The following is a 15,882-nucleotide window of genomic DNA, read 5'->3' on the forward strand; positions in this document are numbered from 1 at the left end:
GAAAGCCCGAAGTGATGCAGGTCACAGACGTTTACCACTTCGGTGAAACCCACGAGCACGGGTATGGTGCTGACAAACCTAGAAACATAATCGGGGCGAACCGGGATTCGAACCGACAATCATAGGTTTCTGGCGTGCCCAAGGGACGCAACTCTGCACGGCGAATCGCGGCGCCTTAGACGACTGGGCCACCCGTGCCCCCATCCAGGAAAGAAAACCGGGCCTGTCAGGCAGAACTTGATATATACCCTATATTAGTACCAATATACAAAAAAAATAATTGATTACAAGTCCTGTATAGATAACACAACAAATATCATTCTTAAACATGCCTTTGCAGCAAATATCAATATTTCTGGTGAAAATGTTGGTTGGGTTCAATAAAACAAACTTTTTAAACAGTAAACACACACACAAAATGTAATGAATCCAGTGTAAATAAACTTCAATTCAAATGTAAATATTCACGCAATTATTAAGGGATTCCAATTTATCTAACAGCAAGTAAAGAACACATAGTTTGGTCAAGTCATCTATAAATATTGAGAATTATCTTACATATTATAAAAACAAAGGTCATAGGTCACTTTTCTCAAAACTTCGTTAAGTAATCGCAAACTAAAAATTGAAAAATTGGTAGATATACAAAAACACCAATCCCATTGGAACAACGTCTCTGTGAAACATGTGATGTCTCAGAAGATGAGCAACATTACGCACTGTCTTGTATAAAATACAACCAAGTCACAAATAATGCTCAATCATGATATAGAATTTGGTACACTCTGTTAAAAGGAGCAGTTCTTAAAAATTTTACCAACAGTTATCCAGAAACAACTTCCAAGATCTGTTATCATATCAACAATTACAAACAAATTCCTTGTGTGTAAAACATTACCATAGTTTTGCTCAATTCTCGAATTGTTTCCATATCATTATAATACGTTGTTTTGAAATAAAATTGTTATAATGTACCTCCTTTGTATGTTGAATCTACCTGTGTTTTTAAATTGTCGTTTATTGTGCATGTATTTTGTAGTTTGTGACAGTGTTATATTGCCACTGTTTCTGCATGGAATGTTCCGCAATACATATCTCATCTAAAACATCTTTGTTGTATGATAGTTTGTTACAGTTGTGTACGGGGGCATGGTTGGCCCAGTCGCCTAAGGCGCTGCAATTCGCTATGCAGACTTGTGTCCCTTGGGCACGTCAGAAACCTATGACAGTGTGTTTGAATCCCGGTTCGCCCCGATTTTGTTGTCAGCACAAAACCCTTGCTCGTTTGTTTCACCAAAGTGTTGAATGTCTAAGACCTGCATCACTTCGGGGTTTCCTACTACATCAAGCTGACACGGAGTACTATTCAACGGCGTTAAACCCAACTCCCTCACTCACTCTTGTGTATGTTCCGTTTGGTTAACTTGGTTTGTGTTGTGATTGCTGCCAGTTTTGATTTGAAGTATGTTTAGAAGAATGTTACTATGTTCAACCCAAACATCGTGAAGATATCATGCAACCGTATTATCTTTTAGGAAAATAATTGCAAACTACAAACCAACCTGTTGATTTCCTATGTATCCAGAAGCAAAGAACATATACGGGTGTATAATCTCTGCCGGAAGTTAAAAAAACCTGTCAAAGCAATAAACCCATGCAGAACCGTAAACCGCAGCATGAAACGGTATGAATCATACATTACATACCGTGAACTATTTGAAACAATACTGTGCTCAACTCTGCCAAGCAAGGGTCATTCATGTGATTGTGAAGACAACTAATTCCAAATTCCTCATACCAAACCCGTTGTTTTACATGTGTTGTTTATTGAACAAAGTCATACTTTATTATGGTGGCCGAGAGGGTACATCGCTTTCTCGCTTTCTCGCGGTATAGCAATATTCCCTCTTTGCAACTATATGGGTTTCTTTACGATAAAAAGTATATACGTGAAACAACATTAATGAATTGTTAAACCTGACCTCAGTGGGGGGAGGGGTTTTAATCAGAGTTGAGATTTTTCCAGTCACATTACATATTATACATATGGACAGAATGTTGAAATTTACTCACTAACTACTTAAACATAATTTAAGAGTACAGACATGGGTGCTTTTATAACAATCCACAAATTTGATTGATTTATGGCCCTATTTAGGAGTTTTATTGGATCCCCCGCCCCCAGGCCAAGTTACCAAAACAAATAGCAAATAACACCGCGCATTAGCGCTGAGTAGTACGTACTTCCTAAAAAACCAATAGTTTTTTCCTAAAAAACACGCTTATATCGATGTTTATTCTGTTTGCGGAGTAGATGTCATCATAGTGGAAGTCCTCACCCAAGCAATGGTAATACTACCGGATGTCCATATGTAATTTCTAGTTTTTGGATGACATATTGTTTTCAGTAACCGTAATGTGGAAATAGATAGTTGATTGGTTTTATATTCAAGTTGGGATTTCCGCTATTCAAAGTGCGCAGTGAGGCCGTATTATCAACAGTAGTTTCTGTGACATAAATGCAAAGTATAATTAATTAAGTCTACTCTCATTTTTTGCATTAATAATAAACTCTAACGTTAATATTCAAGATTTACAGTACACACTATTCAAAAGAAGTTAAAGAACACCCGATGCTTTCATATGACTATGGTTAGTCATTAGAAAAAGCGACAGAGCGAGAAAGCGATAAAGCGATAGAGCGATAGAGCGAGAACGCGATAGAGCGATAGAGCGATAAAGCGATAGAACGAGAAAGCGATAAAGCGAGAAAGCGATAGGGCGAGAACGCGAGAAAGCGATAAAGCGATAGAGCGAGAACGCGAGAAAGCGATATTTCCCATTATGCCGTACATTAAAACGGTTTTTGCTGATATTTAGTGATCCATTCCTGTAATTCTCACCGCTATTTTGCCTCTTATGATAAGATATTTTAAACATCTTGTAGTAGATAAATATGTTACAAATGCACACAAAAAATTTTCTCGTTTAGCTTGTATATTTTCTTGTAGTGTAGTAAATATGCAAGATTCACAGAATACAGATAGTCACTGTTCATATTTTCATTTTGTTCATAATATCCCTAAAAACAACTCGTTTCTTAAAATAACTTTCGATCAAACTGTCTTCGGGAATTAAATTTAATGCTAAAGTGCTTGTAAAATAAAGTTTAACTTTCCCGCCAGGAGAGACTGGATATCCGATTATAGTATAGGCTCAGGCAGGAATATATACTCTTAAAAAGAAAAGAAACTTGACATAGATGTAAAACCACTTTTTGCCAAATATCTAAAATAATTACATTAAATGAGAACCAAATAAGTCAAACAGAAAGATGATGTGTCTATAATTCGCGAAAACACATGCAAAGCACATAAACGTAGCGTTTGGGGATCAATTTTACAGCTTCATCCAAACGCAACCGTCTGTAAAAAAAGTGCAGCACAGGATCCTCCTTTTAGGCATGCAATATCAATTCAAACGGTACGCAACAGACTGAAGGAGGCTGGACTTTTTGCACGAAGACCTGTTCGACGTCATGTATTGACCCCATGTCATCTGGCGGACCGTCTGCTTTGGTGCCAACAGAGGGTTAGATGGGCACGTGCAAGGTGGAGAAACATACTGTTTACTGACGAGTCCCGTTTCCTACTCACACGTGCTGATGGGCGCGCACGTGTCTACAGACGTCGGGGTGAACGTTACGCCCCCAACTGTGTGCAGCAGGTTGTCCCATTTGGCGGCGGGAGTGTCATGGTATGGGCCGGAATTCATCATGGTGGTAGAACGCCTCTCTTGACAGGTATGCGTTGCAGAGACTTGATCCTACAGCCTTACGTTCTTCCTCACGTCAACGTTTATGGCGGACAGTTCCAGCAGGACAACGCTCGACCGCATATTGCACGTGTTTGTCAGGACTTCTTACAGCACAACAACATCCAGACATTACCTTGGCCAGGCCGGTCACCAGATTTGTCCCCGATTGAGCATCTGTGGGACGAGTTGGATCGACGCGTTCGCAGAAGGAATCCACCGCCCCAAACACTTCCGGCGCTTCTTGATGCACTTCAGCATGAGTGGCAGCACATGCAACAGCGTGTTATTGACAACTTGATTGCATCTATGGGTCGTCGGTGTCAAACGGTGATTGATGCACGTGGTTGGCACAACCGATACTGACATTTTCTGCACCCTTGTGACATTAACTGTATCGTGTACGTGGGTCTGTCTAGGTGACACGATTAATGTTTTGAACATTGTGTACATTGATCTTGAACAGTGTTTCAAATATGGTTTCTGTGTCCTATTTTGAAACAATCGCATTATATTACATTTTGAAAGTCAGTGTCAAGTTCCTTTTTTTCAAGAGTATATATAAACTGACGGGCAAAAGAAACTATACCAACATTGATTTGGTGTTGACAACATTATCAAATATATCACAAAAATATAGTGTTGCGAGTTGGAAAGAAAATTTATCTGACAATGTTCTGATTCAAATTCCACAAAGGTGGCATTTACGGGAACTTCAATATCAGGTAAGGAATGACACAGGGGGTAAATGTCAATTTGCAAAATAAACAAATCATCTGAACGAAAACAGAAAACGCATTTTTTTCACAAATGCATTACTGTCAGTATCTCGTATGGCCTCCATTGCTCTGAATACAGGCATGGACACGTCGCCGCACGGAGTTTATAAGATTCTGATGATGTCAGTGGGGATGGCTCGCCATTCTTCCAACAGTGCCTGAATCAACGTTTGACGACTTGACGGAGGGGGATTTCTTTCCCTTATTTGTCTGTCCAGATAGTCCCAGAAGTGCTCAATGGGTGTTAAGTCAGGCGATCTTACTGGCCATTGCAAAAGGTTTACATTATTTGCAGTTAGGAAGTCTCTGGTGATCCTGGCGGTGTGGGGGCGAGCGTTGTCCTGTTGGAAGATTACTCTGGGATTCCTCTGGAGGAAGGGAAGCACCACAGGACGCAATACACGGTCGATGTAGACGCATTTAAATTACGGTCAAAGACAACCAGGTCTGTTGTACGGTCCCTGCAAATCCCACCCCAGACCATGACGCTTCCACCACCGAATGGCACGGTCTCCTGAACACAACATTGGGCTGTTCTCTCTCCTCTCCGACGATACACACGCACACGGACATCAGCTCGATACAACTGGAACCTGCTCTCATCAGAGAATAGAATTCGTTGCCAGTTCCTGTTTTGCCACCGCTGTACCATTCTTGCCCAATGGAGGCGGTTACGTCGGTCACGACGGCCCAAGGTCATCCCGCGAAAGGGCCGGTAGGCCCGAATACTGTGTTGTCGAAGACGCCTGGCAACTGTCCTTCTGCTGACCACATGATGTAAGGCTGTGGCTGCCGATGACGTCACAGTGACGAAACGATTGCGTAGATGTAAGATGCGGAGGTACCGATCTTCATTGGCGGTTGGGACCCTGGGTCTTCCACTTCTTGGCCTGTCACCTGTACGACCTGTTTGTGTGAGTCTTGTCTGCAGCCTCAATTAGTTTATCTATATGTAACAATTCTCTATCCATTTAAACTGTATGGTTAACAACTGTGCGTTCTGATGTGAGTTATGTAGTTATCTACTACATTTTACACAGACAATCGCTCGTCAAGCCGAAGACCCATTTCGATTCCCCACATGGGTACAATGTGTGAAGCCCAATTTCTGGTGTTCCCCGTGATATTACTGGATTATTGTTAAAAGCGACGTGAAACCATTCTCACTCACTCACTCACTCACAGCGGTGTTTATCAAATTACTGTATGCAAGTTCATATATTTATGATTTGGCAATACGCTCTAAATAAATCAGGTTAAAATCTAAATATTTACTTTTCAAAAGAAGTTAAGAAGACTATGGTTAATTAGTCATGGCTGATTGGTTTGCAAAAATACAATCTTATACTTGTGGGTGTTTTATAACTTGTTTTCGGTAGTATATGATGTTACAGTGTGTCATACTGTTATCCGTAAATGTTCTTTTTGACATTTAATGTATGTTTAACTTGAATTGTGTTTCTTGTCTTGTGCAAATCTACAAATATATGTACATGCATATAGTAAACTGATAAACACCGCTGTGAGTTAGTGAGAATGGTTTCACGTCGCTTTTAACAATAATCCAGTAATATCACGGGGAACATCAGAAATGAAATGCATTACTATGATTATCTATAACATATATTAAATCAGCTATCATTGTAATATTTTATGTATATCTTAAGCATAGTTTTGTCAAAATTATGTGTGTGTGTGTGTGTGTGTGTGTGTGTGTGTGTGTGTGTGTGTGTGTGTTTGTGTGTGTGTGTGTGTGTGTCCGACTCATTGTCTGTGTAAAAATGTAGTAGATAACTACATAACTCACATCAGAACGCACAATTGTTAACCACATACAAGCTAAACGAGAAAACATTATTTGTGTATTTTGTAACATATTTATCTACTACAAGATATTTAAAAAATCTAATCATAAGAGGCAAAATAGCGATGAGAATTACAGGAATGGATCACTAAATATCAGCAAAAACCGTTTTAATGTAAGGCATTATGGGAAATATCGCTTTCTCGCGTTCTCGCTCTATCGCTTTTTCTAATGACTAACCATAGTCATATGAAAGAATCAGTGTTCTTTAATTTCTTTTGAATAGTGTGTACTGTAAATCTTGAAATTAACGTTAGAGTAAATTATAAATGCAAAAAATGAGAGTGGAACCTTTCTCGATGGCTGCCTGAATAACATACGACACATTGCAAAGGTAGTGCGCAATAGAGCTGTTCGGGTAAGGGAGGTAACCACTCACACTCAGTGATACAGCTTGAGTAAGATACGATGTACAGCATTATTGCAAGGTCAGTGCGCGATAAAGCTCTGTACTACGCCTATAATAATCGCTCAATGCGCAATAGTTTATTCTTACAAAATATAAACCGGCTAACTTTTGCGAAATGAGATATATATTCCCCTAAACATTTTTAGCTCTTTTAAAAACAAAATGAACAAATTTCACCGGTAATCTGCATTACGAAACGTGACTAAGTCTCAGAATAGCAAGACGATTTTGAAGTATCGCTTATTGCTGGAAAAGATTAGCACCAACATTCCACGTACATGATTTGTATGTTTCGTTTCGGTAAATGCGTGGCTTTAAATTTCAAATAAACCAATATGTCGACATCCCCCCCCCAAAAAAAATTTTTTTTTTTTTTAAATTAACCGTTCCCGTATACTTCGACGCCTTCAGAGCGGGGAAGAATAATTTATCACTTGCCCGTGAAGAGATCATCCGTTTAATAAACATACAGCTGTGTTACACATTGTGTAATACCAAAACGTGTGTTAATATGTACTGCGGGAACAAGTTTCACGAACAAATATTTAAAACTCTCAACATCCCTGGGCTTATTCAACGACATTGCGTATAGAGATGATAGATCACTGAAAGGAGCTTATGCACACTCGATCACCCGAGCAACCCTTTTGCTAGGCTGACGTCACATGGCATTGTTTCGCCGGTGGATCTTGCAACAAAATTTCACAAATTACGTCATAGGATAATGTGACGTAATTGTAAACTTTGAACTTTGGGTCCTAAACGAGCTCCCGTGTATTACCAATTTTATGAAACTCGTGAAAAGTTGTGGTATCTGGCTCGCTTTCGCTCGTCAGATACCAGAACTATTCACTCGTTTCATAAAATTGGTATTGCACAGGAGCTCATTTAGTATTCTATATACATGTACTATGATGATGCACGTGATGTGGAAACTCTGGTGTCAACATCATTAACTAAGATGTACCACACATCTACACTTAGGAGAATACCACGAAGTGGCTTTAATAAGATGTCAACACGTCCAGCCTCCGCGTGTGTAGACTAACCAGGAAGAGATAGCTGGTGTGTGACTGCTCCGTGATTCCATCGATGTAGCTGATCCTGCCCTCTTTCACCAACACGCGTTTCCTCGTGCTGTCCGTGAGTTCACCGTGTATCTTCTGAAATGCTTTAAGCGTGCTCTGAAGATTGTCCTGAAAAATTAAAAATTAGACACAAAAGATTGTACTATGAAACTTTCGCAAGGTAGTGTATGGAATATGGCAACGAAACAATTGAGACACAACGATGAAGAGATCGGTAATGTAAACGTGGGTGATAGCCACCATGTGTTCTTAGTGCTGACCGACATAGATTCTGGAATAACAGCATGTTTATCTCCATTCCACCACGACACAATTATTGAACTCCAATGGTGACAGCTACTTCGTACGCAAATATTTAGTCGACACCCTTCGAGAAATGAAACAACCTTTGCAAAGTTTAGTTGAAACGGAACGCAACTCCAATGACGTCACACAGTTCATCGTGATGCACAGTATATGACGTTTTCGCGCAGATGAATAAAATTTTCTGGATATGACGTCACAGTAGGAGCTCTCTGTTGTCCCAATTATAGTAGTCGATTTCCCTGCTCCACATATCCTGTAGTGTTGTATTAACTACTGCATGATGTCAATAATAGTTTTTGCGAAGTAGCTTTTGTGATTTCAAACGTCTAATTGATCAATCGGAATCGAGTAATTTCTAAAGACATATTCATTATTAAAGTACTGATGCCCGTAACAGTTGCACGAGACTTATATATAAGTCTTATTTCCTATGTTCATATATTATGAAGATGCGAAACGCGACCAATGAACGTCGGTTTTATTTCACTCACCGTTTTCAGCAACACGTCGTCTGCATACTCCGCCACCCGTTTTATCATGTTGAGTGCCACTAGACATTGCAGAACGTTTCATGAGGCATTGTGAAGATAAACGACGAAATGCACAAATGGAAACAAACTTTACAAACTTTATGAATCATGACATGTTCTATTTGAACTTTATGCGTTCCCTTATTGAGACAAAAACCGGGAAGGGTTAAGCACCTGAACACGAAGAGTGTCGAGTGCCGCAATCAGTATTACCTGTAGCGTCCTCCATGTCAGGGGAGTCCTCGCGCAGATAAGTCAAATATCCTGAATAGTAATAGAGAAAAAACAAAAATACTATTACTTTCGGTTCAATTTTCCCAAAAAAACTGCCGGGCATAAGAAAGTATACACCCATGTATGATGGCGGGTTAACCTGAAACTAACAAGGAATGTTGACTGGTTCTGTTAGTATTCATTTTGTGAAGTCACGGAGGTTGTTGAAGAGGATTTGGACGTTTTCCCAGTTGATGTTGTGATTGGGGCAGTTGCTGATATGGTCCGAGATGGCTGATTTACTGTCTGATTTTGAAGTTGAAGTTTTGTCCACATTCGCCGCCACATGCCATCAATTAACAGAGATCAAGGCTATTTCATCCCATCCGCCTACTATGAAATCATTAAGCAATAAACAACAACCTGCTGCTACCTTAACCTTATCCTGTTTAATTGGCTTCATGTCCCATTGGCTTCCACCTCATGTGTCTGTCCATCTTCCTGCTACAGTATTATCATTCTGTTGTCATTACTTAACCTAGTCATGTTATCCCACTCATGTTGTTACTGTTATTCCCCAAACCTACTATAACTATTCAATCAATCTTTATTGTATGAAAGGCCATTGGCCCATATACACATACAGATAAACAATATCATTTACAGCTGTACAGCGCATTATATAATTATTGGATAACTAATATGAGGTATTGTAATAACAGTGGTAATAACCACAGTTGCAGTAGTAGTATAAAATACAAAAGGAATGGAATAGCATAGCACGACGTTCAATACAAAATGATCTATCAGTAATAGACTCATCATGTCATGACAATTTGACAATTTAAATGTATAATTATGCATTTCTAGTAGAAACAAACAGACAAAAATGAAATGTAGATACTCCTGATTTAGATGCGAAAGTTTCAAAACAACTATTTTTTTCTGGACATATCGGATTCACTAAGTAATTTACTACGCACTCGCAGACTTTGATAGATGTATTGTAATATCTTAGTTAATTTTTGACTAGGGATACCATTAAAAGATAGTATTTTGTTCATGGAATAGTGGTTCTTAGTGATATCAGGCATATATTTCAATCTTAGGTTGTCGTAAATTGGACATATAAACAAAAAGTGTAATTCGTTTTCAATATGGTTTTCGCAGAATGGACAAAAACGCATATCCTTAGGAATAGAGGAGAAGCGACCCCTGTTGCACATCAAATCATTTAACCCTAGCCTAAGTTTAATAAATGTGTCTCTAATTTTTCTCTCTGTTATAGTATGCAGGTAAACCTCTGGTGTTAGACAATATTTAAAGGTATTATAGACGTCGTAGCGTGTACTGTTATCTAGTGACGACCTCCAGTTTTGAGTAAACATATCAATTGCTACCTGCTTAAAAGAGCTAAGAAAATACATTTTGTCTCCAACGCTTTGATTTAGCCAAACATATCCAAATCCGTGAGAGAAGAGTAAATGCTTAATGTTTGATGCCCAGGTTACGTAACCAACACTATCACGATAGACAAGCATTTCGTAGCATTTTCTTGGGATTCGTTCCCGCGACATCTCTGTTATTTTGAGCCAGTATCTGAGTAAACGTAAATATGAACAAATATATAACGGGTATCTACCACATTCGCCATAGACCATATGATTTGGAGCTGATTTAGAAACATTTAGAAATCTTTTACATGCAGTTAAGTGTACCTTTTCAATATTGTAATAGGTTTCAAAACCCCAGACCTCTGATCCATATAATAAGATTGGCTGAACTTGAGCATCAAACATTTTGAAGAAAATAGTAGGTGAGATAACACGCAATTTATCTAGAACGACAAATAGATTTATTAGGGCCTTTTTTGCTCGTAGGGCGAGATCGTTAACTAGATGTTTAAGATTAAGGTTAAACGGTAAAACAACACCGAGGTATTTATACATGTTTGTAACATTTATAGGGTGGTTATTGAAGAACCATTTATCTCTCGATGCAAGAGGACCGCCTCTCCTAAATACGATAATATTAGTTTTTTCCAAGTTAACAGATAGCTTCCATGTAACAGTGTAACTGTATAGTATATCAATTTGTTTCTGGAGTCCGATAATAGAGTCAGAGACTAGAATCACGTCATCGGCAAAAAGTAATATAAGTAATTCATAAAGGTCAGGGTATAATTGCACTCCGTGTTTACCGTTTTGTTGAACATCGAAGGAAAGCTCATTAATGAAGAATGAAAATAGGAGAGGACTCAAGATACAACCTTGTTTAACTCCCATGGGGCAGTCAAAATAATCGGTGACTCCACTATTATGTCGTACACAAGATTTTACATTTTCATACATTGATTTTAAAATAGTAAACATTTTCCCACCAACACCAGCTGCCCTAAGACAATCCCAAAGTTTAGATCGGTCAACAGTGTCGAAAGCTTTTTTAAAATCTACAAACGCAATATAGAGTTTTCGTTTTCGGCATCCGAGATATCTCTGAACAATAGCATAAAGTGAGAAAATATTATCAGCAGGTGAATATGATTTTCTAAAGCCAGCTTGAGTTGGTGGGATTTTGTCAAAAACATTAGCCCAGGTAGTAAGACGATTGTTTAGAATTATAGCAAACAGTTTACCTAAGATGCTTGTTAGAGAAATTGCTCTATAGTTATCGGGGTTGGTCACGTCTCCCTTTTTAAATACAGGCACAATGACAGATCTAGACCATGCATTTGGGAATATACCCTTTCTGAATATTTCGTTAAAACATTTGTGCAAAAAGGGAGTAATGATATGTTTTGAACTTTTTACATTTCAGCTAGGACATCATCGGGGCCTGGAGATTTACCTGGTTTAAGTGTATTAATGGCATTGTGTATTTCAGCGACTTCAAATTCCGATTCTAAAATATCTCGCTCAACATCAGATAAATTTACATCATTAACAACTTCATGGATGTTATCCTCGAAAATATGGTTATTTCCAAAAACCTGTTTGAAATGGAGAAGCCATCCAGGACCTGTAATATTATTACGTGCAATGACTGGATTACGTAGAGATTTTATCTCTTTCCAAAAATGCTTTGAGTTCTTTAATGAGTTGCTTAATTTATTCAATTTCAGATGTCTTAAAGAGTTAAGGTGTTGTCTGCATTCTGTTTTATATTTGTTTCTTAGTTTACAATAATTTCTTCTATTTAGTTCTGATCTATTTCGACGAAACTCGCGAAGGGCTCTTCTGGCTGATCTTTTGGGTTCTTTACATTTGCCGTTTAAACTGAACAGCTTTTTAGGAACTAAATTTGAACACGAGCGTAGTTTCATACATTTGCCGGACTCCAAAAGAATGTTTATAAAGAGATCGACCGCATCATGCATATTTCTCCTCAAAGTATGAAACAGGGTGTCAGACACCTCATCAAAAGTATGGCTTAGACATCGTAAGAAGTCAGGTTTTTTAGATTCATTCCATCTAAAACTGTCAGAAAATATATCCTCTGATAATGGTTCCGATACAGGATTATAAAATGCACACTGTAGTTCTAAAGGAGAGTGGTCGGAGTCTGTGCTCTCCCAAACAGTTAGGCAATCAACAAATCTGAAGAATTCAGCTGACGCTATAAAATAGTCAACAATGCTACTGCCATTACTCCTTACACATGTTAGTTCACCACTTCTGTCGCCATTCACTCTGCCATTCATGATATACAGGTTATATACATAACATAAATTAAGAAGAAAGCGACCAAATTTGTTAACCACATCATCAAGTGACGATCGTTTACTAATGTCACAAGGATCGTCTTCAGGAAAAATATCTGGATCACCGTGATTTAATTCAGGTTCTGGAGGGTTATTCTCAGTACCTGTTCGAGAATTGAAATCCCCACACAGTAATATAAAGAAATCAGATAGATACTCTGATAGGTCAAGAAGAAAGTTATCAATTTTATCAAATAAGCAAGCATTTGGATTTTTCACGTAATACGTTGAATTTTCAGGGAGAATATATAAACAGAAGATCAGAATATCTTTTGGTAAACCGAACGGAGTTTTCTTAATTTCTATGGTCAAAAGATTGTCAATATCATTTCGACGTAACTCACAAAACTGTTGAAATTCATATCTAACAGCAAAGCAACCTCCACCACTATTCCTGCCATGACCTGACAATTTCACCGACGGAGAGTAAAATATTTTATATCCAGGCAACCAGTCATAGTCTACGTAATCCAAAAAGGTTTCCGATAGACAAAGAAAGTCAAAGCTTTGTAGATATGAAATAAAGTCATTATTTGAGAGGTTACTGGACAAACCATTCACATTCCAGCAGAGAAATCGGCACAGAGTGTTATCAATTTCATGAGTGGGCTTGATACCGGTGCGTCGTCCATTTGGCTCCAATAAAGATTGATTGAACTATAACTATTCTGTACCATGTTCATCATTCAGTCTTGCTTGACAACGGTATAAGGATCTATAGAGAAACTATGGTACATAGCGTTCTACAGACAAACGAGTGGGCTTTCTATGGTATCTGACCGAGCGAAAGCGAGGACAAATACCATAGAAAGTTCACGAGTTTCGTAAAAATGGTATCTAACGAGAATGAGTGTGGTATTTTATTTATTACCCACGTTAAATATATATTTAAGTGTAAACACATAACAACTTTCGTTCGTTGACAGACCAAACTGAAACCGATTGCAAAATCAGGTTGCGCATGAATATTGATACATGCCCAAATATGGGCATTGTTGAAATTTCTATGCATACGCATTAACAATATGCTCTTGCTGTTGTGTTTGCAAACATAACAGCGCCGACGCTTTGAATATCGGACCAACAGTCGGTCACTCGCGCTGCCGGGGTCCCGGTTGTGGAATCAAAATGGTTCGGTTTCCTTGACCTATCAGCTGAATTTATATCATGTCCGTAACCATTTTGGAAGAGGGAAATCAGATTGTTCGCCAAAGACATTCATGTTAACTGTACCACCATATACTGAAGACGTGAAAATCAACAAACTCAAGTCTGCTTGCATGTCAGTGACAGCTTCGAACGAAGGGCAAGTTCACCACCGGAATAAGAAAGGATAACCGTGATCTACTCATAGAGATAGAGAATATGTTATTGTTCACATTTGGGATGTTTTGGGCCACATAATCAAAACACTTTTACGAAGTTTTCGAATGATTTGTATCGGTTATGTTCACTTTTAGTGCTATGGTCGTGCAGTCGTGTATTTTCATTCATGAACAAACACCTTCGGAATCAATATAACAAAATACGCTTCAAATGGCGACACTGATGGCACAACCGGAGCATCGAACGTAAGTAAGTGACTTCATTTCACCACGCTTAACCTTTTACGTTAAATCAAATTGAAAGTCGCGAAAGTGGTCGGGTTCGTCACGCTCATTGGGACCCTTGATCCATCTGTAGACATTGCATATGGATATTGCTCGATTATGAAATGTCTGTAGTAGCTCTATGCATAACTAATATAGAATGCAAAGCGAATTTAATGCGTGTGACGATCTTGTTTGGTTTAATATAGTGTGTGTAAATGTTTCTCGCGTTCATGAAATTCCTTCAGTTCTGCCTTGCAGTTGTAAAAGTGAATGATGTCTCGCGATTTTTTATGAATTAAAAAAGTAGTCCCGGTGTGACATAGGTCACGGTTATCCAAACAAAACGAATAAAACGAGGTCAACCTTGTGACGTACGGATTTAGTGTCTTACCACTTGTATCTTCACCACGTGGGTAATAAATACAGAAACGTCGCCTTTACAGTAATGAAAGAAGTTGTTATCCATAAATTGTGTCTACTTTGTCATCCGTCAAATTCTAAGCAATGCTTATCAAACTATTTAATATGTTTGTTGTTATTATATACTCTCCCACAATAGATAGGAGGGCATGAAATATAAATCTTATTATCGGCCGTCAGAAGACAGATGTGTTACTCACTCTGCAGCAGCAGCTGGTACCGGGGCAGACGTTGTATGGGCTCCAGCATGTGAGTCTCCAGTGTCAGGTTATCACACTCCGTGCTTTGCTGAAACAGTTCATCCCCAATCATAAGGGCATGCTTCGCTGGGGAAATGTTCCCTGTGCTACATGTAACTAGAAACAATTCAATTACGAAGTCTAAATATGAATAATGTCCAGCGATATAAGTGCATGTCTTATCTCAAACTGCACAGTTCTAGTATACAACCAACATCTGCTCTATACAAAAATCCCACGGCATATATATGTCTTATCTTGGACAGTAACACCTTGAGACATCCCCAGGTTCAACCCAACAGTACCAGCCACATTCTACTGCTTCCCTACCACTGCATAATCGCCATGTATAAGAAACATTTGTTAAGTTCATTCGCTACACTAACTTCTACCACACAAGTACTGCAAACAGCGTGTCGAATGGTGGGGTATTACTGACATAGTTCAGATATATTACTGGGATAACTTAAATGATAATCGTAAAGATGAAAATGCGTAGTTTCATAGGAAATCGCCAAAAGAAACCAAAGAAAACACAATCATTTGAAATTATTTATCGTCATTTTCCTGTATTTGAAAGAGCCATCAAATCTCCTGAAAAGGACAGAAATATTAATCAATATTTTACCAAAAGTGTTACTATTCTCATTACTCATTCATGTATCGACTGCTGGAGACACGACAACTGCACCACAGTCATCTAAAAGTGGCAAGTCAGAACCTTACCACATTCACGCCCTGGCGTGGTATCGATGGATTCACAAGCTAATAGTGTTATTTGGTGCCGTTTCGGCCTGGGTTTTTTCAAATAATCTAAGGCCACTTCAATTTGTCAGTATTTTCCATAATTTAATCATATTTCTATGTGT

General features: G+C 38.6%; 1 protein-coding gene across 4 annotated transcripts in view; it reads right to left on the minus strand.

Moving 5' to 3' along the window:
* LOC124123932 (FYVE, RhoGEF and PH domain-containing protein 1-like) overlaps window positions 1-15,882 on the minus strand; it is an 84,351-nt gene that overhangs the window by 40,466 nt on the left and 28,003 nt on the right. For all 4 annotated transcript variants that reach the window (XR_006859374.2, XR_006859375.2, XM_048389373.1 and 1 more), the window contains exons 8-11: window positions 14,975-15,062; window positions 9,003-9,053; window positions 8,751-8,809; window positions 7,915-8,061 (exon numbers count right to left, since the gene is read on the minus strand). Coding sequence is in view for 2 of the 4 variants with exons in the window: in XM_048389373.1 (XP_048245330.1) it covers window positions 7,915-8,061; window positions 8,751-8,809; window positions 9,003-9,053; window positions 14,975-15,062 (345 nt within the window). In the remaining 2 variants the exon portion in view is untranslated. The remainder of the gene's footprint in view (window positions 1-7,914; window positions 8,062-8,750; window positions 8,810-9,002; window positions 9,054-14,974; window positions 15,063-15,882) is intronic.

This window comes from Haliotis rufescens, unplaced genomic scaffold, assembly GCF_023055435.1.
Source record: "Haliotis rufescens isolate VD_foot unplaced genomic scaffold, xgHalRufe1.0.p SCAF_8, whole genome shotgun sequence".
NCBI lineage: Eukaryota > Metazoa > Mollusca > Gastropoda > Lepetellida > Haliotidae > Haliotis > Haliotis rufescens.